This window comes from Protopterus annectens, chromosome 3.part0 (genome assembly GCF_019279795.1).
Source record: "Protopterus annectens isolate FY-2018-M chromosome 3.part0, PAN1.0, whole genome shotgun sequence".
Lineage (NCBI taxonomy): Eukaryota > Metazoa > Chordata > Ceratodontiformes > Protopteridae > Protopterus > Protopterus annectens.
Window position 1 is genome coordinate 1165851915 of NC_056731.1, and position 27990 is coordinate 1165879904.

A 27990-nucleotide genomic window follows, 5' to 3' on the forward strand; every position below is an offset into this window, starting at 1 on the left:
CTTCTTCAAATCAGTCTCCAGAGCCGTGGACAAGGGTAAGGCAGTCCACACAGCCTATCTGGACCTCGCCAAGGCCTTTGACACTATCCCCCACTCTGGAATCATAGATAAACTTACTAAGCTGGGCATTAATTCCTACATCACTCAATGGGTTGCCAACTGGCTTACTGACAGAACTCACACTGTAAAAGTAGCCAACTCCAAATCCAGCTCCAGACAAGTGGAGTATCTCAGGGTTCAGTCCTGGGACCTCTCTTGCTTGGCATCTACTTCTCTGAAGTACAGGCCAACACTAAGGGACTCTGGCTAACAAAGTTCGCAGATGACTGCAAACTGGGAGCCTCCCCAAATGATGTGGATACTCTACAAAAGGGCCTTACAGAAACAGATGCTTGGTGCCAGAGCCATGGGCTCAAGCTCAATGCCAAGAAATGTATAGTTAGCCCCTTTGGGGAAAAAACATGTACCCATGAATTATCACATAGGTGGCAGTACACTAAACACCAAAAGTGTGATATGAGACTTAGGGACACAGGTGGACAGAGGTCTCACCTTCAATAACCACATCGCCACAACAGTCAGGAAATCCTTCTATGTGGCACACCTCATCACTAAGGGCTTTTCATCCAGAAAAAAGGAGGTCATTGTCCCACTGTACTCATCCCTCATTAGACTCATTAAAGAATACAATGCCCCATTTGGTATGTACCTCTCAAGACATCTGCAACAACTGGAAAGGCCGCAGAAATACCTCACTAAAAAAAAAATCACAGGCCTAAAGCAGATGCCCTATGCTGATCTCCTTAAAAAACTCCAGCTATACTCTTTCGCATATACTCTACTCCGAGGCGATATCTGCTTAACATACACGGCCATGTCAAACCCAGAGCTGTTGGACATGCTACACTTAAAAGAAATCCCAATCCCTCAGAGCCACATGCTCCAGGGATCTAAATCTTGTCATCACAATAAACAAAACATGCTGGAGGGATAGGTTCCTGACCCAGATACTCCTCAGACTCTGGAATAGACTGCCCATACATGTCAAGCAGAGCACCTCTTTGGCCCCCTTCAAAAGGAACCTTGATGATTGGATGGGAGAAAGGAAATTCACACTGGGGATCACGTCAGTCGCCCTGCTAGACAGGGGTCCAGGGAAATAAATAGTGTGGGAAGAAATAACCAGGGAATTGTTATGGCTTGGCTTGTATAGGCCCAAGGGACGATAGCCTAGTACCAGCCTATAAACATACCCTTTCAAACATATGAATGAAACTATCAAAATTATCCCCCTCTGTAAACTGTGGAAAAACTTTAGTGACCTTTGTTGCTTCTGGGGTTCAGTTACTCCCTTCCCCATTACCTCTACGACTCTGGTGAAGAGTCAGCATTTCCTTTTCATGTTGCCTCTGCCTCCTTCTCCTCGGCCTCTAAACGTTGCAATTTCTCATTTTCCTCAGCCTGAAGAGGTCTCAGTTTCTCATTTTCCTTAGCCACTAGAAATCTCAGTCTCTCTGCTGCTTTTATTTCCAAAGCTTGGCCTCCAGCTCAAATCTCTAACTCCAGACAGATTTTTAAGTCTTTTGTGAAAGGTTGAGCTGTCCATTTTCTGAGAGTTGTACATCTCCAAGGCCAGCCTGGTTGTCCTCCTGATCGCTGGTCTGCGATGCAACTGTGCCCAAAACTACAATAATTTCTGCATTCATCAGACTGGCATGCACCAGTCCTTTAGCTTGTGGCACATCTCAGCCAAATGGCTCTTTGTCAGCTTGCCATACTTCTCTGCTGACATGCTTGCCTGCTCTCTCTGACTAAATAAGCTAACAAAAATTAAAAAAAAATAAAACAATTGTGATATGAAACTCAGTGTTCACTGTGTGGCTGATTTAGAGTACAAACATCTTCATTCACCACTGTACACAGACTACAGGAATTCAATATCCACACCAATACAAGACAATCAATATGTGATGTGGCTATCCCACCACTGTCAACCAATTAATATAGGACACCCCTGCACTGGCCTAGTAATCAAGGAGCCTCAATCCTCACCACTAGCACCAGTGGGTGACGTACACTTTGGAGGATGACAAGTACACACACAGTAAAGTACAATTTCCCTTAAAAGCACAGAGAACACAGTAAGTCTGGGGCTGGTTTCTCCCTCTTTCTCCAGATCCCCAGTAAGACTCCCCACTGGCACAGCTATAGAGCTGAGATCTCAGTTGCGTGACAAAGCTAAGACCTACGGCACCCTCTCTGTCCAACCACTGCTTCGTGTCCCTGCCCAAGTAGCACACACACACTTTGAGATTTGATTTATATACACGCACGTATACACACACAAACGCATGCACACACCCACGCATGCGCATGCACACACGGGGAAGGCTGGCACAGGTTTACTAGCTATGCCCCCTTCTGCCCAGACTACAAGGTAGTTCAGCTGCCATCAGCCACTACTTATCAGCTACTTAAGGCCCTTAACAAAGGGTCTCCAATCCTACTGTGTAATTTTACTATTAATCCAAATGGTAGTCTGACCAAGCAAGGCTATTAGAATGGCCTGTACAGTGTCACCAAATAGATATGCAAGTACTCTACGAGCTTAAATATGTCTCACAAATATCAGCCACAAAGACAGGTTTACATATATTTAGTAATAACATATTTAATAATAAATAGTAAAAGAACAAGACAATACTCAGTAAATCCAGCACAGTTACTTCAGAGTTCAAAATCAAAGTAAATATTTAAAACAGTGCAGGACAGTCTCAAATAAATAAATAAAGCATCTAAACTAATCTTTACTATATTCCTATGCAAGTCTAAAGAGAGTTAATATACCCTAAGAACATACTTATAGAGCAAGGCAAGTGCAGATGGAGATGATGAGTGGGTGCTCCTGTTAGATCCGAGACAAAATACAAAATGCACAGGCTCTCTCTGAGAGAGTTCTTAAATTAATATCAAATATTACTGCTGGGTTAACTTGGATGACATCACTTTTTGTCACCTGACTTCAGTTCCCAGACTAAAACAGAAACCAACAGAATTAAACATCTCTGTGTGAAAAATACATACCTCTCAGATGTTTGCAGATCTTGGAAGTCGTAAAACAGTAAAAGACTTTTACATTTTAAATCTAGTAATTACTTCTCTTTCAAGACAATACGAAAACTTCTAGTTCTAGACATTGTGTCTGCTACACTGAAACAGAGAGAACATTTATAGCACAATCTTAAAGCAATTTAATTTCAACTTATTTTCCTGAAATTTTGCAAGTTAACCCTTTTATGTTCTAATTCCTACTGTTAAAACATACATTTGCACAGGTATATAGTTTATATGCATTTCTGTTCTAAGTCAGCAGGGCATGCTGTGGTTACATTTTAGCTCAGTACATAGCATACAGTTCTGTATAAATCATATAAATATTCACAAATGACATAGAATTATTTACAAAATAGCATACAGTTCTGTATAAATCATATCAATATTCACAAATGACATAGAATTATTTACAAAATTCCAGATAGCTGGGCTGGCAATATTTCCCTATATCACAGGGCTGAAAACAGCATTCTCATTACTATTAACTGTAGCATCTGTCAGCACAAGAAGGAATCAAAGGATTAGAGAGCACAATGACTGAGACTGGAGACAAGACAGAAAGGCCTGGAAAGACAGAAGGATGGGATGGAGACCTGCGAAGGATCAGATTTATGCTAGGGACAGGCTACATCTTTGCCCCAGTAGGACACTGGTGTCTGAAGCTGACAAAGAACATTGCACCCTAATAATCATAACTTTAAACAGAGAGTAGGGTGCAGGACATATAGGAGAAAAAGATGGGTACATACCCAGACAGTGCACAGAAAGAAGCAAAACATAAGAGAGAAATAAACAATGGTGGCTAGAAGCACCGGTGAGTACTATTACCATGCAATGCCAGGAGCTCCATTAGGAATATGAGGGAGCTACAAGCAGTGATAAAGACTGTGAAGGTGGACACAGTGACAACAAGGTGTGAGGAATATACGTGCCTCAGTACACGCGAAGGAATAAAACAAAAGAGAAAGGTGAAATAATGAAGGAGGAGCAATGATTTATATTAAGTAAGTATCAAATGCGATGCCAGAAAGAAGGAAGAACATCACCTCCCAGAATGGAACAAGACAGAAGAGGCAGAAACATGTTTAAGTACCAATACGGTCAAGGTAGAGAAAGGGGGTAATTCCACTGGAGTTATACAGTGTGTTGACCCTCACACATTTCAAAAGTTAAAGATAATAGGATGGAGGAGAAAATATTAAAAGAAAGGTTTATATCCATAGAGGATCTGAATTTGCCATACGAAGAAGAATGAAAGAGTTTTTTTACCTGTCAGTCAATTTATAGCTGGTTCCTTGCATGTTGACTTAGTGAAGAAAAAACACTAAAAATGCTTTCAACAATAATGGGGCTTTTCTTTTTCTCCATTGTTGTTCAACCTTGGAATAGGTATCCAAGTTTGAATGTTGTTTGGGGGGGCACCTTACTCTGAGGTTAGCCGTAAGCAACTATAATGATAACTTTTTTTTTCAGAGCTAGCCTGCATGGGTAGAGACAAAGAAGAAGCCCTCGTTTAAAAAATAAAAAAAATTTATAAAAAAATACATTTTATGCAACAATGTGTTCAGTCAACTGGTGTGGGACAGAACTATGGATTGTAGTTTTACCCAAGACAGAGACACTTGTAGATGTCCACATGGAGTTGCCACCAGACAGTTTTACACAGAAGGAGAGGGGAGTAGGCAAGAAAACAAAGATAAAATGGGATTTTTAGAGGACTGGATTATGATCAACTTATCTTTGGTCCCCCTCTCCAGTTAAGTGTCTAAGTGAAAACTGAGGGAGTTCACAAGCTAAGGGAATGGGTCAAAAATGAAAACAGTCACAGCTATGGACAAGGAAGGGACTGAGGAAGAGGTAAGAACAGGGGAGGACAAAATGGGACATAGGAACATGAAATTATTTGATTATAGCAAAAGAAAGGACATACAAGAGATGGAAGGTAAAGGGGGTAAGGAGATTGAGGAGGCTCAATAGAAGTAACAGAAGTAGTGGCAGCACAGGCATATGTTAATATGGTGTTTGCAGAAGGGGACAAGGCCTAGACTAAAGGCATTTTTAGATGTAAAACAAAAAGGGAAAATGTCAGGACAAATTAAGCTAGTTAAAGCAAACAGAGGCAGAACACAGAAAACTACGAAAAATGAAGATGTGTTGATTGAAAGTTTTTCACACTGGTCTGATGATAAAGATAAAGGCCTTACTGCAACCCCAGCAAACCCATATTTGATTAGTGTCTTGGGTGCCTCCTGGAGTCAGCACGGAGTAGAAACAAAATGAGGAGGCATGACCTGCTAACTTCTTTTCAGGATGATAGCTAGAAATACATACTGGTAGTGTGACTGATGCTAGATTTGCCAGTGGACAGTGAGGAACCACTGTGGTATCACTCCAGAATACGAGCAGGCCACTTGAGGATATGTCACTTGCAGATGTGGGGACATCCCTTGCAAACGTTCACTACTCTCTCCCCAACTATACAGCACACATGAACAGTTGACAAGTCTAGCTCTGTGAGTAGCAGTGGAGGTTCCCGGCCTTATACTCTGTCAACAGCTAGTCCCATAGCTAGTAACTCAGCCCAGCAGATGATGTGTGAATCCAACACATCAGGGAATCATGCAATCACAGAAGATAATTAGACAAGCATCAACACAAACTAAATGTGCCAAAACAAATGAAAAGAATGAAAACTTATCTTCAATCATCGCAAAGTAAAGCAACAGAAGGATGACCTATTTGGATGGTGGTAGACCAACTAAAGAAAATAACAGCCATCAAGACAAAGCTGAAGTAGGTGGAAAGGAAACTTGTTGCTTTAAAAGGAAGATAAAGCAGAGAGCCACATCAGTTGCTTCCCAGGATTCTACAGAATCTGTTCACAATGACCAGTATTGAAGTATCAGAGGAGTGTGTGACTTGAAGGGGTGGCACTACTGTCACCAATGTGACGTCCAGATGTCAGTAGGCTGCACCAGTGTTTATCAAGATGGATGGCACTGATGGAGTATGAATCCTACTGCTACCAACCAAATGTGGGATAACAGGAAGAAAGTACACAAGTTTATTTCAACAATTGGTTCACAAAATTGAACCTGGCCCCAAAATGCCCGATATATATCTATATATATATATATATATCTATATATATATATATATATATATATCTATATATATATATATATATATATATATATATATATATATATATATATATATCTATCTATATATATATATATATATATATATATATATATACATACACACACACACACATACACACACACACACACACACACGCACACGTGCACACACACACATATCAGCTTGCAACATCCACACACAGCCTAGACACACATTCCACTTACACAGCAGAGGCCTTGGCCAAACAGAACAGGTTCCTGTCCCATCACTCTCTCTGTGAACCAATGTCTTCCAGTGCCCTTAAATCACAGTAACTGTCTTTCACACAGAGTATTCTCAAACACGCACACAGACGCACGCACACAGACACGCACGCACACATGCACAGACACACACACGCAGACGCACGCACAGACACGCACGCACGGACACACACGCACGGACACACACGCACGGACACACACGCACGGACACACACGCACGCACGGACACACACGCACGCACGGACACACACGCACGCACGGACACACACTTCCCAGGGAAGACTGGCAGAATTTTCCAATGCTCCACAATTTTCTTGCGTGCATGGAAGTGCAGCCACTGCTCTGGGTTACAACCAAAGACACTACAATTACCTGGCTGTCCTTACATTAAGCCAAATACAAAATCATACATCTCAATCTTCTTCACTTGTAAGCAAGATGTGTGCAAAGCAGCTTATTAACTAACACCATAAATAATGTTGACCCTCTTCTCAGGTAAATAAAAGTACATAAATATTCTCAAAATACACAATGGATGTCCGCCACAAGAGCTTAATGGTTAAGAAATTAACTTTACTTTAAAACAATGCAAATACAAATTAAGCTATATGGAGGTTGGCAAACACACAGGAAATAAAAGGCAATAAGCATAGTATGCATAAAAAAACTAAGCTCCACATTACCAAATTCCTTTGGCTATCTCATACTGCAGAAATACTGTTCCTAACTGTCATAAGTTAGATAAATTAATAACTACGGGTGGGTCTGCCACAAACAATACAGAATAGCATACCATACAAACATGCAATGTTTTTCCCAGTTTTCATTGCTCATCAGATGACATCTTCTTGTTGCTAGCCTGCATAAAAACAATTAGACCATTCTTTTGTGTGTCATAGAAATTGCCAACTCGCATCCAAATCTGCATCTTCTATGTAGTTCTCCACTACAGAGAAGTAGTGACATGTATGCCATTAAGACCATCAACAACTGTGTCTCAAAGGAAAAACAGTTACGGAACCTTCACATTTTTTGGTACATTCACAAGAGAATACAGCATGTCTGGATATCCAACACATGTCAAAAGGTACAGCATGTCTGGATATCCAACACACTTCAAAAGGTATTCCATGTGTTTTATAATAAAAAAACACATTCCTAAGCCGTGAAAACAAAAATACTGACTGCACACAAATAAGACAGTGAAGAGAAAAACATACATTTTAACTCTGTTTCCTTCAGCTTGACATTACTCTGGCATCAGAGGAAAAAAGTAAAACTGGTACCCATATCAAGAAGGGAAGAATAGGGGGACCAGGAAAAATCCAGAAGACAACAGGCTATTTGCAGTGGCAGGGAAACTAATCAATGGACTCCATAAATGCTGGTTGCTTTCCTAGAGAAAGTTCATCTCCAGAACTACCACCACGTATAAAAGACCCTACCACTTAAGCATAACCCCATTTTATAACTAGGTTACATGAGAACTTGACAGGGGTGAACCAACACACAAGGTCTACCTGGACCTCATCTAGGCCTTTTACTCTGCTCAAGAAACCAGTTGCAGAAAAAAATGGAGGAGTTGGGGCAGGATATAAAGTGAGAAACTATACAGCTGCTTGATTGGAAGGCAGCCCACAATGGGGTGTGACGATGGGACAATGTCAAGAATAAGGAAAGTCACTACTGGTGTATCACAGGGTTGGTCTTGGGTCTAGTACTTTTTACTTTGTTTGAAGAATACTGGAGAGAATCATGAACATGAAGGACTTCTTCACCAATGACTCAAAAGTTAGGTGTAACAGGGAAAGATTAATGGGACTGTCCACAAAGTAAGGATTTTGAAATGGTGACTAAGTAAACAAAAAGGTGGCAGTAGCAGCTGGAGGGAGTAGAATGTAAATCAGGAAAAGGATCTGAGGGTGTTGCTCACACATTGACTGTACAGTATGGAGTTGATTGCTTATGTGCATCCTCAGGTGGATACTCTCTGGAAGAAAAAAAAAATTAATGCTCTTGGTATACCAGGTCCTGGTAAGGCCACACCACTTGTACTATGCGTAGTTCTGCCATCCAAGCAAAGACAAGGACATCAGGTTGCTGAAGAAGTCGAAAGAAAAGACACCTAAAGAGCACATCAGATGTGGGGGGGGGGGGGGCTATGACTAGACCCTAGAGAAGCTGGAGCTATTCTTACTACAAGAGAGAAGAATAAAGGAAGAAGGTATGGCACCAGTGTACAAGACCATGACAGGGAGATGCAAAGGGGTCAATCAATAAACACAAGTGGTAGCAGGGATAACATGCAGCAGGTTATATGGACCAGTTAGAGGTACTTCAACATACAGAGGATTTTAGATCCATAAAAAGGACTGATGGAAAGAGTGGTGGAGAGGGAACTCAGAGCAATTTAGAGGACACGGGGACCTAAGATAGATGAAGGGGTGAGGCAGAAAGTAAACAGAACATTAAATGCATTTATAAGGAAAATCAAAAAGGTTTATTTTCTTTTTCTGCTGTCAAAAATGTAATAGTAGGATCTTAAAACTGCAAATAAAGTCAAGACATAAAGTTAATGTTGCCCCAAGACTTGGTTCCAAAAATCAACCAATAAATATAAGTTTCTCATGAGTGCACATACAAAAAAAGTTTTTGTAAGCTCACATAGGAATAAATTAAAATAGGAGGCATTTAGGGGAAATTAATTTTAATGAATTAAAATTGTTTAAAAAAAGGGGGGACCCCCGATGAATAATTTGCACTGCACTTACAGTAAGAGTAACACAAAATTCTTACTAGATTTGCTGTTGAGTGACTGACAGATAAAACTGCATGAGTTCGACTAATTGATGGATCATCCTGAAGAATTACTGAGCAGTTTTTACGGCCAATGTCATACTCCACACCAGCCAGCAGTCGAATAGTCTCCCCTGAAAACAAGTGGAAAAAAAAACATTACAGAAATGAACACAACAATGACTTCAACTTTCCATCACACAGTATCCCCCAAAATGTACATCAAATGATCTAGTAGAGATTAGGGCACAAGTAAGAGAAGAGTACACTCGTAGATAAGAAAGTTGGCATGTCCTTTCTGTAGACTCAGCATACAGTCTGGCAGACACTGTAAAAACATGCAGTAAGAGATGTGCACTCCCCCCATACTGCAGCCAGGTTACTAAGACTTAAGGAAGACAAGCGGCAGAAACTTGCCCCAAACAGTCACATTACTGACGTATTATTTTAGATGTATTACATAAATTCTGACTGCTACAGAAAGGTGTATTTAATAGAGTTAGCACAGAGGAGTTTAATATTGACCAGATCACAACAGGAGACAGTTTGTGTGCTCTCTCTCCTCCTACTACCCCACTGAAAATGGAGAAATGTTCATACTTCTCATTGAAGTTCATTCTGCCAAATTAGCAATACAAACTGTATTATGCTGAATTTAAAGAAATCCGTGTAAACGCTGGACAAAGGAGTGCAGCTCCTTATCAGCATCCCACTGAAACTTCCGAACAGAAAGTAATCTACATCAAAAACAGTTTGTATCAAACACCTTAGACAGTATAGCCGAATGAGACACTCTGCTCAACTGAAGACATTGCATATCTATGTATCTATCTACATATATATATATATATATTTAATCTATACATTTATATATATCTATATATATATCTATATATATATATATACATATATATATGTATCTATATCTAGAGGGAGAGTGTGTGTGTGCGTCACACAAGCTTTTCACCGCTAGCAACAGCTGGATTTGTCTTATTTTTTTGTCATTACAAAATTTCTCAACAACTTTACAGTTAAGTACGTAAACTTACCATAACAGCAGATGTCTGAAAAATCACTGCTGCAACAGCCTTAGCTATATGGGTTGTATCCTGCACAGGATACAACTGGTCAGCTTTGAAAGCTTTAAGGCCACCCTCCATAAGCCCAGACCAACTCAAGCAGAAATGTAGAAAATCAGTCTGAATTCCAAGCCCCCTCAAAGCGCTCATGTCAACCAAAAGAGGGGGCTGAAGCCCTGAAAAAGAATAATGCCAGGTAAACAAAAATTAATGTCCACACCCTAGCAACAAAAATAAGGGGAATGAACGCAGGGAGTGACCTACTGCAGCAGCGATCATTTGACTATCTACCTTTACGGTAAATTTACTTAAGCAAAGTTAGTACTTTCATAATTTGATCACTGTGGCAGAATCCTTAGCTACATGGCTAGAGAACCATAGTTTATATGAACTGTGAGGGTGAAGACTGAGGGTCCTGGAGCCCCTGTAAAATGATCCTAGCAAAGCCTGATCAAGACCTGGAAAAGTAATTTAGCTTCTACTGCTTTCTAAAAGAATATACAGAGGACTACAGTGCTGTCTCTAGAATACTTATAGAATCCATTCATTTGCAAAAATCCACTGATGAAGCCAAGGCCCTAATAGAGCATGCCTTGACAGTGCCTGGAATTGACTTGTTATGGTGGGCATAAAAGGAGATGGCATGGGACAACTATTTGGAAAAACTCTACTTTAACACAGGTTGCTCCGTTTTCTTACCTTAATAAAATATAAATTGCTGATCAGAGTTTCTGAAGGTTTTACTTCTGTCAAAATAATGTCAGAGTTGTCTGTGGACATTCACAGTATGAAGAATCCTTTCACTGTCATTTTTAGGATCTGGAAAGAACGCAAGGAGATGGACAGCTTGTCTCAAAACAAATCTGGATACTGTATTAGGCATTAAAAATGGATTAGTTCTCAAAGAATCCATATCTGTTTGAAAAATTAACTAAAGTTGACCTACCATGCGGGGTTGCAACTCAAAACATTCTGCTAGCAGAAGTCAGAGCAATCAACAAAATGGTTCTCCATGTTAAGAACCTCAAATTAGCCTGAAGAGCTGGTTCAAATAAAGCCAAGAGTTTTTTTTTTTTTTCCTTTTAAAACAAAGTTAAGAGTTCAAGGAGGAGGAGTCGCACATTTCTAGGTGGATGGGTATACAGAACCCATTTCAAAATAATTTTAACACGGGAATGCATTGAAAAGGGAAGAATCCACCAGAAGATGTACCAAAATGGACAACAAAGGAACTATGATATAGGAGCAAAAAAGGCCAGAATATAGGACTTCAAAGATGGCTGCACATTGATCAACAACTTAATTTCAGCTCTCCCACTGTAAAAAAAAAAAAAAAAAATCTGAAAAATAAGAGCTAACAATTCTGCCAGCTTAAGTAAAGTTCTGTTACTTAAGTATACAAATCCAAAAGAAAATGAACTAGAAAAGATGGAGAAAATACTGATTGCGAATAATCCTGCAGTTCTTCAGTAAAATGTAGTTCAAGTTTCAGCTCTGGTGCAAGAGATGGATTCCAGTAATTTAGAGGAAAAAATTAAATCAAATGTACTCAGAGGTTGAGTAAAATGAATTAAACATTGATGAAGTACAGAAGAAGCTTTAACAAACTATTCAGATGAACTGCTAACACTGCAAAAATAAGAGGACTAAATGAACAAAAGTCTGAGTATGAGACTTCTCATGAAGAGCTGCTTCAAAAATGACCAGAGCGAGAAAACACTGCTAGCAGAGAAACTAGAAGAAATGGATTGCATTAATTTTATGACAGCACACATGTGCAACTGGACTGCTACTCAGCAGCAGCATTTGTTAATTGACAGGGCACACAATGTATGCTTCAAACCTGGCCATAAGAAAGCAGCCAAGACCTGTATTAATAAAGATGCAATCACACTAAGAGAGTATTAATTTGACAAAACTGTGGCAGAATGGCAAAGTACTGAAAACCTGAGACAGAGTATTTGTGGAAAATTATTACTCTGTACACCAGGCAGAAGATAAGCAAATGTATCCCAGCAACCAGGGAATGTTGAGAGGTAGGCGAGAGTTTCAAGCTGCTGTACCCAGCTGAATTCAGAATATTTTCCTGTAAGATCAAAGACATTTGTTGATGCAGACCAGGCTAAGGAGGAAATGCAACAGTTTATCCAAAAGAAATTTAGTCATCAAACAGAAGGGGACTCTGCTCCTCATTCTTCTGACAATAAAGCTAATAGAGAGACTTTGCCAGCAAAACCTTTTGCAATGTTGCAAAGGAAAATGCTTTAGAGAGAGAAAGCACAGGAGTTGAATAGAAGAATCAGGACAACCTTGGACTAGAAGATGGACATGAAAAAGAAGACTGGCAACACTGAAATTAGTGAATAAGTGTGAGATCATAAAGCATCAACCACATTTGTGAAATACAACTGCAAGAAAAACTGGCTGAGAAAGACTGGACTTTGACTTTGTTAAACATGTAGGTGGACTGTACAGCCTATAACCTATGAAATGTCATTAATGTTTAGAAGGACACTAAAAGAAAAAGTAGCTATAAGTAACATTTTTTGTTCTTAATAGCATTTGTGTAAACATTTAATGATATAAACTGCATGCCATACAGTAAAGCAGTTTTGTGTAGTAGGTAGTCAGGGGTATTGGTTACTGTATCACCATCATTAACCCCCTTTTTCCCCAATTTTCTGCATGAAGTCAGGGTGTTATGTTGACTGTTGCCATCTCTCTCAATGTAATGCCAAACTTCTGCCTTCTTTGATACTCATGCCTGACCATCACAGATCTTCTCTCACATACTCCATCCACCTCTTTGCAGAACACCCTCATTTCCTCTGACCTTCTTCCTGTCTATCCCAAATCTTCTTCACCAGACTGTCTTCTGATTTTCGGCAAATGTGCTCAAACCACTGTAATCTGTTCTCTTTGATCTTTTCTGCAACTGGCGCTACTTTGGTTTCTGCTCTTATGTCCTCATTTCTTAATCTGTCCCAAGTGTGTATCCTACCACCTTCCTGGACACAATGTCCATCACCTGTAGCCTCTCATTTGCTCTGCCTTCACTGCCAAAGTTTCTGTACCATACAGTAATACTGGTCATACCGCTGTTTTGCACACCTTACTTTTCAGCTTCTTTGGCAGTCTTCTGTCATACACTACACATGAAACTCTACCCAGACAGCTGCAGCCCCTCTGATTCTAGCTTTGATCTCTTCATTCAGACTTCCCTTCTCTTCAAGCACTTTTCCCAGAAACTTGAAGCTATTAACTTATTCCAGTATCTTCCCTTCTATCTAAATTCTCAGCTTATTCTGATTTCTCCAATGTGTTGCCATTACCACTGTCTTATCTGTACTTGGTTTAATCCCATGTGCCTTCAGTTTTGCATTCCATTCCCCTATCCTCTGCTGAAGGTCTTGCTCAGAGTCTGCCTGTAATGCCACATCATCTGCATACAGTAACTTTGTTGATCTATCCCCTCTGATCCGTTTGCTAATGTAGTCCATCACCAGTATGAACAGCAATGGGCTCAGAGTGGACCCTGGTACACACCCACTCCCACTGGGAACTCCTCAGTGAGATCGAACACTGTTTGTCCTTGAGTCCTTGTACATAACCTGACTAATTCCACCAATGTTTCTAGGACTTCGAACTACCGCAGTACTGCCCAAATCAACTTTCTCGGGACCTTGTCATATGTTTTCTCCAAGTCTAGGCATGCCCAGTTGGAATCTTTCTTCATCTCTAGCTTCTTAACTATATGTCTCACTGCAAACATTGGGTCAGTTGTGTTGCATTTTGATCTGAATCCAAACTGGTCATCTCCCATCTATCAATCACCCTCTACAGAACTTTCATGCAATGTGACAGGAGTTTGATACCTCTGTATTGCCCAAAGTTGAGCATGCCGCTTTGTTTTTATACACTGGAATGAGGATGCAGAGTCTCCAGTCATCTGGAATACTTCTTTATCTCTACACTGGTATGAGTACCCTGAGGAGTCATTTCTCCAGTCTCAGCCAGCATCTTTATCATATTTGCTGTGACCTCATCTGAGCCTGCTGCTTTCCCTTGCTTCTTTTTCCATAGTGCTATTCTTACTGCTTCTTGGGTGGGCTCTCTTTCTTCTCTCACTGTAGGCAGTGTCTAGGTCAGTACAGCTTCTGTGGGTTTTTCTTCATTCGGCAGCTGCTGGAAGTACTCCTTCCATCTGCCTTTGATGTCCTGTGGACTGGGGAGCAGGTTGTTGCTGGCATCCTTTATGAAGGGCATCTGACTATCTTCTTTATCTTTCAGTCTTTGCCTTGCAATATAATATAGTTTCTTTGTGGCACCTACTGAGTCACTTTCCAAAAGCTGGTAGTGTGTCTCCAATGCCGTGTTCTTTGCTATTGCAACTCCTGTCTTAGCTTCTTTGTCAGCTAACCAGTATTCCTTCCTAGCCTGGTCTGTCTCTATCTCCCATTTTTTCCTGTACTCTCTTTCTTTTTTTGATGACTTCCTGGACTTCTGCATTCCGCCACTAGCTTTCCTTGTGTATCTTATTTCCATACCCGTCCACACATCTGTTCTGTAGTCCTCACACATGCTGTTCTGAGGTGCAGAGATTCCTCTTCAACTCCACCTATTTCCTCTTCTTCTTGGGGTGCTACAACCCTGAATAATTATTGAACTGTTGTGCTTTTTCTACAGTCAACTTCCATGTCTTGAACTTAATCTCTGTTGACCTTAGAGCCTTTGCTGCCAGCTGATTGCGGCAACCAGTTGTTTTATATGCTGTGGGCCGACTGTTTCACTGGGTAGGACTTTGCAGACACTGATTCTATGCCCATGTCCTTTCCTTATTAGGAGGAAGTCCACCTGCGTTGCATGTTGGCCACTCTTGTATGTGATCGTGTGACCGTCTCCCTTTCTGGGCCATGTGCTGGCTACTATCAATCCATTTGCCAGACAGAAGTATAGAACGGCTTCTCCTTTATTCTTGTTGCCCCATCCATATGGACTGAGGCAGTCCTCATATCCTGTTCCGTCCGTCCTGATATGTGTGTTCAAGTCACTTATTATCAATACCAATTCCTGTTGATTTAGTAGGTCCTGCAACTGCTGTCTGAATGCACTCTTTTCCTCACTATCACAACCCTGCTGTGGGCATAGGCTGAGATTATGAATACTGCCCTACCATTACACTGGAGTCTGATTTATGTGAGTCTGTCACTAATTCTGACAATATCCTTCAATGCCTTCTGAAGCCTCTCCCTCACCAATATTTCCACACCATTTCAAGCCTGTCCTGCTCCTGATTAGTACTCTCTGCATTCCAAGCCAAGTGGTTTTGCTGTATTGCCCTTTCATCTTGTCTCTTGGATATATAGGATGTCCAGCCTCATCTGTACCACCATGTCATCCATTTTCAAGCTCCATCCCGTCAGTGAATGTATAATGAATGTGGCAATTCTTAGCTCATGTATGGCAGACTGATTGGTTTTATGTCCACTTTTCGCTCAACACAACTATCCCAGGTAATCCAGGCTGGGCAACTGGACACCAGAAGGCCAGTAGCTTACTGACCCAAGGCTGCTGGGCTTTATGGCAGTCACACACTGGCTAACTGGGGCACATACACCACTTCCACTGTTAGCACAGGTCCCAGGCATGGGTCGGAGTAGGCCAGGTCTTCAACCCACCTATCACTGGCAAATACCCATTCAGTGACATTAGAAAACATGACAGTATCACCTAGAGCCATATTTTACACAGTCAAAGTGGCTAACCCTGCCACAGTCAGCAGTCTGTGATCAGTGTTCTCCTATCTTGAGGATACTGTGCATCGCAGTAGATGCCCAAAGAGACTGGTCTACACAGCTTTCCCCCTTGTAGGGCACCATGTAGAGTCTGTGCTGTTGACCACAGCTCCACTCACTGGTGAGTTTGAGATGGAAACACTCTACCTGTTTTTGGAGGTGGGAAGAACTCCACAGAGACACAAGGAGAACATGCAGACTTCAAACGGGTATTGGCCAGAGGTCAGGATGAAACCTTGTACCTTCTGCATCGGAGGTGAAGACCTTAACTATTATGCCAACTGGTCAGTGATTATTGTACGTGATAAAAATATTAACATAAGTATTTTTATCTATCAGAATATATAGACTTTACCATGTAACAAGAGAAGAAAGAAGATATAAAAGTTAAGTTTAAGTTAATGTGCTGTGATCTTGGGCTGCTGGGGTGAGGAGTTGGGTATAAAAGTCCACTGATTATATTATAGAGTTGATATGCTTTTTCTAATCTTTGCTAAATTAATTCTGGATTAATGCCCTTGGCTTAACTCATTAACTCCAATTTAGCTCAGGAAGTTTGTATTGTAACTTCCAATGGGCGGAGCCTAAGCCTTTTGACAGAATCAAATTGTGCCCTCACATTTCAAACAAATGTTCCTATCTCTGGAACCATAGGGGTTATAAAAGTAGTATAAATGACAAACCCTTCAGCACAAATTATTTTATACTGGTAGTATTCTTTAAGTTATAGGTCTTGTACTGAATTTTATAAGCCACAGTAAAACACAGTAACTATTACATTTGTAACATTTTGTAAACAACTTACAATACATCAACAACCACTCAAGTTACACACACACACTGTCAGCAGCATTTTATTCATCCAGCTGAGAGCTTTTATATGAACCTAAGGAGTTCTGTCTGTTACTTGACTGTTAAGATATTTAGAAAATTGTGAAAATTATAGCTATATAAATTACTACCATAAAAAAACAACAGTTAACATATCTTTACCTGCAGTAAACAGAGGTCAAATATTAATGCAGTTGAGTTTGCCGCTGTGTAACCTTTAAGATGAAATCTTTTAAAAACTTGTACATAGCATGGTTTTAGAATTACTGATGCAAATATGAACAAGCAATATTGATACCTAGAGGCGTCAGCAGGAGTTAACTGCACATGCACCTGGAGGCATCACTCGGATGCAATGAGTTAATCTATAAACAAGTGTTTTTGTAAGCTAGTAGAATTGAAACATAATATAAAATGATGAAAGCCATACAATATTAGCTTGGTTTTTTTTGCATTAGTAAATGTTCAGTGGAAGTCAAGATGTCTGCAGTTAAAGGCCTCTAGAATACTTCTAGAATCCACTCAGCTTCATACAGATCCTATTCAATTTTCAACTGTTCTATTCTGAGCGAAACTGACAAAGACTTCCTTATGCATCTGTAGAGTTGTTAGCTTTTTTGTTCCTACTGCTGACTACATTTCCGTGGAGACAAACTATCTACAGATGCCACCCATTACTCTTAATGGTTCTTAGCATTCTTTGGTATGGGAAATGCAAAATTTAAAAAGCACAAGGACATGCAATTCAGTGAAAAATAAAAGATTAGAATTATTGCAAGAGAATAAAAGCTAGCAGCTTCCCTAGTAGCCTTACAATGGATATAAAAAAAAGTGTACATACCCCTGTTAAAATGTCATTTTTTGTGATATAAAAATGAGACGAAAATAAATCATTTCAGAACTTTTTCCACCTTTAATGTGACCTATAACCTGTACAATTCAATTGAAAAACAAACAAATCTGTTGGGGGAAAAATATAAAAAATGTACAATAAGCTGGTTGCATAAGTGTGCACACCCTTAAACTAACACTTTGTTGAAGCACCTTCTGATTTAATTACAGCATTCAGTCTTCTTGGGTAGGAGTTTATCAGCATGGCACATCTCAACTTGGCAATATTTGCCCACTCTTCTTTGTAAAAGCACTCCAAATCTATCAGATTGCGAAAGCGCCTCTTGTGCACAGCCCTCTTCAGGTCACCGGATTTTCATCTGCTCTCATCCACTAAAGAAGGTCTTGTTTGCAGGAATTAGCGATGAGGATCTGTGAGTTTAGAGGATGAACACTGGATACCCACCGGGACAAAAGGAGCCATTGTAACAGTCTTATATGTAGTCTTGCCAGGGGAACGATAAGGATGGCTGCCACCATAGACCCCAGAGCCTGTAGACCTTCCCTTGCTGACACTTTCCTTCGACAGAGTATCACTTGTACTTGTAATCTTAACCTCTGAAGTCTGTGAGGTGGGAGAGAGACCTGGCTTGTCTGAGTATTGAATACTGCTCCTATAAACTCCAACTGTTGGGTGGCATGAAGATTGAATTTCTCCCAGTGTACTGTGATGCCTAGAAACTCCGCCAGTGCTGGAGTGTAGCGAAGGCCATGATCAGTAGGCACTTGGTGGGGGCGGACAGGAGCCAATCGTCTAGATATGGAAACACCTGGAATCCCTGAAGTCTCAGATGAGCTGTTACCTCTGCTAGGCATTCAGTGAACACTCTGGGGGCCGTCGAGAGACCGAATGGCAGGGCTCTGAACTGGTAGTGACTGGCTCCCAGCCGGAAGTGAAGGAGACTCCGGGAGCGTTTGTCCATTTTGATGTGGTAATACACATCCCGGAGGTCTACCGTGCACATCCACACACCCTCATGAAGAAATGGGAGAATGGATTGTATCATGAGACCATGCGGAATTTGGTTTGAACCACTGAATTGTTTAGTTGGCTGAGATCTAAAATAGGTCTCCAGTCCCCGGTCTTTTTTGGCACCAAAAAGAGTAAAAAACGGATATGAACTGGTCTGGGGGGGACTTGCTGGACGACGTGTTTCTGACACAGCTTTCTTATTTCTGAAGCTGCCTCTTCCCTTTGACTGGGTGAACATCGGGAAGGCATTTTGGAGGTTTCGCGTAAGATATTAGAGGGATGCAATAACCTCTGGAAATTATTCTCTGCTCCCACCAATCATTTGTAATAGAATGCCAGGCAGTTTTGGTGCAGAGAGAACAGAGCCCTGACTGCTTCCAAAGGAAAGCAATTGGGCAGCGCTTCAGGAGCCCTGATAAAGTCGTGCTATACCTTTCCACTCCTCTGGTTCCTGAAGAAAGAGCGCTGAGGTTTGGGAAAATGTAGGCCAATGGCAGACAAGGCTTTTCCATCTTGCTCGCACCTGGCTAATGTGTCCTTCACTTTGGAACCGAACAAAGTGGACGGTTCAATAGGGGCATTCAAGAAGGAAGACTTGAAGGAGTCTGCAAGATCACAAATGCACATCCAGGCGTGGCGTCTCATAACTAAACCTGCACCCGCAGCTCTAGCCGCCCCTTTGGTTGCGTGGGATAGCAACCTCATGGACAAGTTGGAGATCGACTCTAGGGTAGCAAGCTGAGAAGCAGCTTTATCGTGTGCCCCATCAGAAACTTGACCTGTGAGGGTTCCAGAGAGTTCGGAGATGAGATTCCTTTAGAGCCTCGTAAAATGTGCCAAATAATTCAGAGACCTGACTGTAAAAGTCGCTGAGGCAAAGACTCGCTTCCCTAAACTGTCCACCTCCTGGGACTCTCTGTTGGGTGGGTGGACAGTAGGACTTTCTTCCGCAAGGTCCTTTTTTGTGGTGGCCGCCAACACCATAGCATATATTGGCAAGCCTCTAGACCAATGGGGCTGTTCCTCTGGTGGGGAAAGTATTTTGTCCGGTCTCCGGGGAATGGCCTTAACGGTATCCGGGTTCTTCCATGCATGCTGCACGATGAGCTGGACTAACTCATCGGCAGGTGGGGTCACTCAAGAAGTTGATGGCCGAGAGCTGAAGGCCTGCAGGAAAACTGACTCCAAGGAAGGGTTGGAGGGCTTCCAGACACCACTCTGCTTCAATATTTCCAGGATGTCTCTGAAGAGGACGTTGTCAGGGGGGTGAGCGTGGGGTCCCTCCCCCATCATCGTAATCCGTATCCTCAGTGAGGGACTCCCTCTGGGAAGTCCAGGTGTTTCCTCTTACATGCCCTCTTCTGAGAGGGGTCTTCAGTTGGAGCGTCTGAAGAAGACTTTAAAGGGAGATTACCCTGTATAGGAGTTTCCTGAGGCTTGCGCTCTCTGTGTCCTGGGGAGGTGGCCCGTGATAGCTGCAGCTCAGAGGGAGCAGGGGGAAGGTCCGACGTAGGAGGAGCACTTCCAGAAGCAAGCACCCTCTTCATCACCCAGAAAGCAGGTTCACCTGAAGAGGAATGGGAGCCCGGAACCGGGGTCATACCCGGCTCTACTTGGCCCGCTCCCAGAGACGGAGCCTCAAGCAAAACCGGGGTGGGTGTCGCCCCCGGATCCAAAGACGGAACTGATGAAAAACTTGAACAGTACCCAGAGCCGAGGGTTCCATTCCCCAAACATGAGATTTGAGGAAGGGATGGTTCCAAAGAAACCAAAACCCAAAGGGGCCTCGAAGCCTCAAAGAAAGTTACTGTCAGTGCCGAGGAAAGGGTTCCCACCAATGACGTCGGAGCTATTGGCCTCCGAACCGAAGGAACCAAGGGAGGAGAATAAGTGGGAGTCATGGGGGCAAAATCCGGCTGTCAACAGCTGATTAAACAGATGCAGCACATCCAATTCAGGGCTATAAGCTTGTCCTGAAAACGGGTCCAAGGACAGGGAGTATTGGGTCTGTGGTGTAGGAAAAGTCAGCACCGAAGATTCCAGCTTTGAGATAGGCAAAAGGGAAACTATCGGTGCCGAGAAAGGGCTCAGAGCCGAGGGGATAGCTGGAGTGGAAGTCATTATCGACTCCAAAGAGATAGTCGGGACATACTTCGGAGTGGAGATGGGCGAGGTCGGTGCCAAGGTTACAGAAGGAAATAAGGCTGGAGCTGATACTACACCTGGAACCATAGAAGTTGGTGCCAAAGGCAGCGCTGACGTGGAAGTCATAGTAATGTCCACAGGAACACCCGGAGCTGAACTTGGAACCGAGGTGGTCGGAGCTGAGGAGGAAATCATGTGCTCTGTGGAAGACTTGTGGGCCTTATGCTTATGAGGCTTACCCTTATCACCGGCCAGTGAGGAGGGGTCAGAATGAGGATGTTTCTTATCCTTCGATGAACGGTTTCAGACCTCCAACACAGAAAGGGCCTCTGAAAAAGGTGAAGAAAGCAGATCTTTCAAAACAAGTTTATGTTTCCTTTCATTCTGCTGACTGAAGCTGACACAAATCTGGCAAGGAGGCTTCACAGACAAGTGGGAACCCCCCAGACAATAAACACGATCATCATGCAAGTCACTGTTGGGGAGTTTACCATTGCAAAAACTGCAATGTTTGAACCCAGAAGTTCCTTTCTTTTCAGACATATCCAGTATACAATCCGACAATCCAAAAAGTCAGAGAAAGAGAAAAAGAGGAAATACCAACAATGGTTTTACGAATACGAGAGTAGAGAAAGGTGTTTGCCAATAATGGTAAGGGAAAGATACCCATGGGTAGAGCTAGTTATAGATAAGGTAGAAAAGAGTTTTAGAAGAAAAAATTTACAAAATACAACAAATTTTTAGAAAATACAACACTTAGCTGGAGAGCTCGGTGAAATGCTGCTATATGGCTGAGCGGCAAATGAGATCGGAGGTAACAGAGAAGGGCATTGTGTGTAGCAGCTTAGCTCGAGAGTTTTTGGTGTACGCGAGCTTGGTATTAGGCCGACTCGGTTCCGAGAGCTAGGAACTGAACCCATCAGTGATGAATAGGAAGATTTAATTTTCTTCTGATGAAGCCATTCTTTTGTTGATATGGATGTATGCTTGGGGTCATTGTAGTGTTGAAAGGTGAAATTCCACTTCATCTTCAGCTTTCTAGCAGATGCCTGAAGGTTTTGGGCCAAAAGTGACTGGTATTTGGAACTGTTCATAATTCCCTCCACCTTGACTACAGCCCCAGTTCCAGCTGAAAAAAAGCAACCCCAAAGCATAATACTGCCACCACCATGCTTCACTGTGGAGATGGTGCTCTTTTGGTGACGCAAAGTGTGGTTTTTGTGTCAAATGTACCTTCTGAATTGTGGCCAAAACATTCAACTTCGTTATCATCAAACTGTAACACATTTTCCCACATGCTTTTGGGAGACTATGTATTGTTTTGCAAATTTTAGCCGGCCCTGGATGTTTTTCTGTGTAAGAAAAAGGCTTCCATCTTGCAACCCTACCCCATAGCCCAGACATATGGAGAATATGGGAAATTGTTGTCACGTAGTACACAAACAGTACATGCCAGAAATTCCTGCAGCTCCTTCAGTGTTGGTGTAGGTCTCTTGGCAGCCTCCCTGAACAGTTTTCGTCTAGTCTTTTCATCAATTTTGGAGAGACATCCACTTCTTTGCAAAATCACTGTTGTCCCATATTTTCTCCACTTTTTGAGGACTGTCTTCAGTGTGTTCTATGGTATATCCAATGCTGTGCACATTTTTTGTACCCTTCGCCTGACTGATATCTTTCAACAATGAGATCCCTTTGATGCTTTCTAAGCTCTCTGAGAACCATGGCTTTTGCTGTAGCAGGCAACTTAGTAAATGTCAGGAAAATCCTATTAGGACAGCTGAACTTTATTTGGGGTTACTCAGACTCTTTAAATTGATGGCAGGTGTGTACCCAAGACTGAATGCTGTAATTAAATCAAAAGATGCTACAACAAAGTATTAGTTTAAGGGTCTGCACACTTATGCAACCAGGTATGTTTCAATAAAGTGTTTATTAAGAAGAGTAGCAGTTTCCAGAGGAGATGTATTTGTGTAGGTGGCAGCCTGGACAGAGAATTTTGTTAAGAGTATACCAGAAAGTACAGTTGTGTACACTTACCATAAATGTAGATGTTCAAGTGTATTCACTGTTGCAGTCATCACACTTGGGTTATCTTCCTGCAGGTAGCCCTCAGCCGATCTGAATACCAGAGTCTTCAGATTTCTGTGTCGGATGCTATCCCTTCTTCCATGACGTCAGGTCGTCAGGGGTATAGAACATGCAGCTGACGCCATTAAATCAGTTTTTCTTGCCCTAGATATCAGGTGCCCCCACAATAGGAAGCAATTATATGGTATGGTAAACCCCCATCAAAAAGCAAATACACCAGAAAAAATAAATATACCAAACAAGAAGGAAAGGTAGAGCCAAGATAAGTCAGGGGGCTGGAGGGAGGGTAACCAGGACTGCAACAGAGAATATACTCAAACATCTACATTTATGGTAAGTGCACACAACTGTACTATGTTCTTTGTGTTTCACTGTTGCAGTCATCAAATTTGGGTTGATTCCCAAAGCTAAGGAAGGGAGGAGGAGGTTAAAGAGCATTAGGGCCAGCTATTAAGCCCTGCAAGACTGCATTGGCAAATCCAGCTCTGGATTTAGAAAAGATAGGCATGTGGTAATGCTTGGTGAAGGTATGTACAGAGCTCCAGGTAGCAGCTTCTAGGATGTCTCTGGTAGGGACTCCTCTGAGAAAAATCGCAGAGGTAGATGCAGCCCTGGTGGAATGCGATCTTATCCCCTGTGGGGTAGGCTATCCATGGTGTATGTAGGAGAAATGAATGCAATGGGCTATCCATTTGGAAATGGTTTGCTTTGAAATGGCCTTCCACTCTGCCCCTGCAGCAAAGCCAACTAGCAGCTGTTGAGATTTTCTGAGAGGCTTAGTCCTGTCCAAATAAAATCTAAGTTGTCTGCGCACATCCAGAGTGTGCAGTACTTGTTCCCCTTTGTTTTGTGGATTAAGGAAAAAGTAGGCAAATGAATGGACTGATTTAGAGCCACACTAGACACCACCTTGGGCATAAAGGAAGGATTAGTCCTGAGGGAAACCATGTCCACATGGAAGATAATGAAGGGTTCCAATGCCATGAGGGCCTGTTATTCAGACACTCTTCTTGCTGAAGTGATGGCTAGAAGGAAGGCTGTTTTCCAAGAAAGGAATTTCAACTCTGCTGCAGCTGGCTCAAAGGGGGGGAGGGGGGGAGCTTTTCCAATACAAAGTTAAGGTCTCAGGCTGGAGTGGGAGCTCTCCTGGGGGTCTTACATTTTTGGCCCCTCTAAAGAACTGTTTTAGCAAGGGGTAAGAGAAGAGGGGTGGCTCAGCATTTTAATGTGCTGAAATGGCAGAGGCATGAATTTTAATTGACGAGAAGGATAGGCCCTTGTGGAGCATTTCTGTTAAGTACTGTAGAATATGAGTTAAGCTGGGCACCACTGTGCCCATCCCCTGAGCCTGGCTCCAGGAACAATATCTTTTCCACTTTTTAGCATAGGATTTTTTAGTACTAGGCCTCCTTACCTCCAGAATGACATCCAGCACCTGCTTACTGAGGGATGCTAGAGGAGAGCTCAAGGAATTAGCCAGGCTGCAAGGTTCAGGGTTTGAAGCTGAGGGTGCAGAATCTGGCCCGCCTGCTGGGACAGCAGGGAAGGGGTCTGAGGCAGGTGCCAAGGTTGCAGCAGTGTCACACTGCGCAAGAGGGGGTACCAGTGCTGGCATGGCCAGTATGGTGCAATCAGCATTGTCCTTGGCTTGTCCTGTTTGATCTTTAGTAGAACCTTCGAGAGGAGAGGCAGAGGGGGAAAGGCATAAACCGAGAGGCTTTCCCAGGTAAAGGACAGGGCATCCACTTTCCAAGCTTGACTGTGGGGAGTTTTTGTGCAGAATTTGTTCAATTGGTAGTTCTGAGAGGAGGCAAACAGGTCTACCTCTGGAGTCCCCCATTTGTTCCTCAAGAGGTTCAATATTTTGGGTTCTAATTTCCATTTGTGTGGGTCCATGAGATTTCTGCTTAAGTCGTCTGCCAGTGAATTTAGTTTGCCTGGCAGGAATTGAGCTTGTAGGTGTACTTGGTAGCTTAAGGCTGTGTTCCACAGAGCCATGGCTAGTCTGCAGAGAGGTTATGAGTGGGTCCCCCCCACTTGTTTATGTACCACATAACTGCGGTGCTGTCTTTACCAATAGTTCTCCTGGAAGAAAACGGTCTTTGAAGGCTGTCAGAGCATTCTGTACAGCTAACATTTCATTTTGATTGATATGCAGGTGCATGTGTCTTGGGTTCCATTTGCCCTCAATGCACTGACCTGCCATGTGAGCCCCCCATGCATAGTCTGATGCATCTGTTGTTAGGGTTTGGGTGGCAGGGGGTAGAGTGAAAGGGAGTCCCTTGTTGTGGTAGCAGGCCTCTGCCCACCAAAGGAACGCTGTCTTCATACAAGGAATAATGGAAATCATTGTTTCCACGTCCTGAGAATGTTGACACCATAGGCTTTTTAGATATCATTGAAGTTTCCTCATATGCAGTCTTGCATATGGAATTAGTAGAATGCAAGAAGCCATGAACCCCAGGGCTTACAGTATTTTCCTTGCAGATAGCTGGGTTTTTGTGGCCAATAGTTTGAAGTAGGTTGTCAAATAAACTTGTTTCTCCGGAGTGAGGAATGCCATCTGGGAAGCTGTGTTCAAGCTTGCGCCCAGGAATACAATCTGTTGGCAGGGTACTAGTTGAGATTTATTTTCGTTGATGGGTGTACCCCAGTGAGGTTAGAAGTTTCTTTATGAATGCCAGGTGTTGTAATAGCAAGTCCTGGCTTTCTGCCTGAATCAGACAATCGTCCAAGTATGGGTAAATTTGAAAATGTCTCTGCCTGCAAAATGCAATGGCTGGAGCTAGACACTTTGTAAATACCCTGGGCACAGTAGATAAGCCAAAGGGAAGTGCAGAGAACTGATGGTGCATGGATCCTGCCATGAAGCATAGGTATTTCCTGCAAGATTCCCTTATTGGGATATGCAGGTAAACGTCTTTAAGTCTAGGGTTGCTAGCCAGGCATCCTTGCCTAGCATAGGAAGAAGCTGTTGAAGAGTTAGCATTTTGAATTTTGGAACCACTAGAAAGGTGTTGAGAATAGAGAGGTCAGGATAGGACGCCAGGAATTGTCTTTTCTGGGTACCAGAAAAAGTCTTGAATAAAAACATTGTCCCCTTTGTTCTGCTGGGACAGGTTGAATAGTCCTGATATTGAGAAGAGAGAGAACCTGCTGTTGGGCCTCCGCCCATTGATTTAGGGGTAGGTCTAGCCAACCATTTGGGGCTGGTAGTGTGCGGAAGTGGAATCTGTATCCTTGGGAAACTATGTTCAAAACCTATTTGTCCTGGGTAATGGGTTCCCAGTTTTTTGCATGCAGGGCGAGCTTTCCTCCTAAGGGAGCAGGTAGTTGAGCAAGGCTTGGAAGGTTTAAGGTCAAGTCATTGTGACATTTTTCCATAGGGGGGTGGCTTACTACTCCCTGATTTGGAAGTGGGAGGCCCCACTGCTTAGATCTGTGTGTGGTCTGAGACTGTAGCCTAGGTGGTCTGCTGTTCCTGGGTTTGGACTGAGAAGGTCTGAAAGGGACTGTGAAGGACCAGTTCTTTGAAGGCCAATGCCTACTGAATCTGGGAGGCTGTACTTGTAGGAAATCCTTAACAGTTTGCATAGATTTCGCTTTTTCCTCCATTCTTTTGAGGACTTCTTCGGCTTTGTTGCCAAAAAGGTGGTCTTGGTTTAAGGGTGCATCCAGTAATTCAGCTTTAACATGATCTGGCAAGTTTTGTTCCTTAAGCCAAGCATGCCTTCTAAGTATAGACCCAGTGATAGCAGCCGTGCAAGACGCTTCAAAAGCGTCAAAACCACATTGCAAAGTATGTTTACCAACTTGTTCTGCAGAATGCATTAAATCTTGCAATTCTTTTTGTTCAGCAGAGTCAGTAATCATCATCATTTTCTGTTTAAGTAGTCCCATAATATGCTGCTGATAGTTTAACATATGAAACTGGCAATTTAAAGCCCTAATGGCCAAAGTAGCAGAAGTGTATACCTTCTTACCCCATCTATCTAAGGCTCTAGAATCTCTATCAGAAGGGGTAGGATTTTTGGCAGCAGTAGCCTTAATTCCTTTTGGTCCTTGGGAAATGGTCTCTGGATCTGCAGAAGGGTTCTTGAAGAGGAACTTGTGAGAGTCAGGTACTCTGTAGGACATGTCAGGTTTTCTGGGAGCTGGAGGTAAAGTGTCTGGGGTAAGGCTAGATTCCAAGAAAGCATACAATGTCCAAGACAGGAGGGATAGCTAAGGGCCTGTGTGGAGGCAGGAGTAAGAATTCCTAAGTCTTTATTTGGACTCAGAGTAATCCTGGCTTTCCCAGTGGAAAAGGTTTCACCGAAAGAAATATCTTCTGGAGGGGAAGCAGACGGAATGGAATCCTCTGCATCAGAATCCTCATAAGTAGATAAGGGCAAATCCTGGTAATCAGAAGGAGCAGAAATATCAGATTCCTGATCAGAAGAATCAGAAAGAAATTCAGTTCTATGTCTCTTAGAGGGGGAAGGCTGGCTTCCCCTGATTAAGGTAATAAGGTCTTTAGCCATTCTAAGCATTTGTTTTTGAGGCATATGGTTCTGAGCCTGTGGTTTGGTCGCTGGTTTTCTATGCATAGTGCGAGTTTTTGGCCTGGATGAAAACTATGGTGTATGTTTAATATGAATGACCATAGGCCTGAATACACCCTCAGAAGCCAGTGCCTGCACAGCGGCTCTGGACCCATCCCAGGTAGAGACACCCGCAGGTTCCATAGTCGAAGAAGCATCTTGTGGCATACCGGACTCCTTATGGGTCTCAGTAGAGGCCTGCAATTTTTGAAGTAGCGGGTATCAGGGGCTGCGAAAGCACCTCACTGAGTACCAGCGGATTGGCGACTAGCTTAACGGAAGCATCGT

General features: G+C 42.6%; 1 protein-coding gene across 1 annotated transcript in view; it reads right to left on the reverse strand.

Moving 5' to 3' along the window:
* NBN (nibrin) overlaps positions 1-27990 on the reverse strand; it is a 1386396-nt gene that overhangs the window by 1203712 nt on the left and 154694 nt on the right. Inside the window, exon 2 of the mRNA XM_044065389.1 lies at positions 9318-9451. Coding sequence (XP_043921324.1) covers positions 9318-9451 — 134 coding nt within the window. The remainder of the gene's footprint in view (positions 1-9317; positions 9452-27990) is intronic.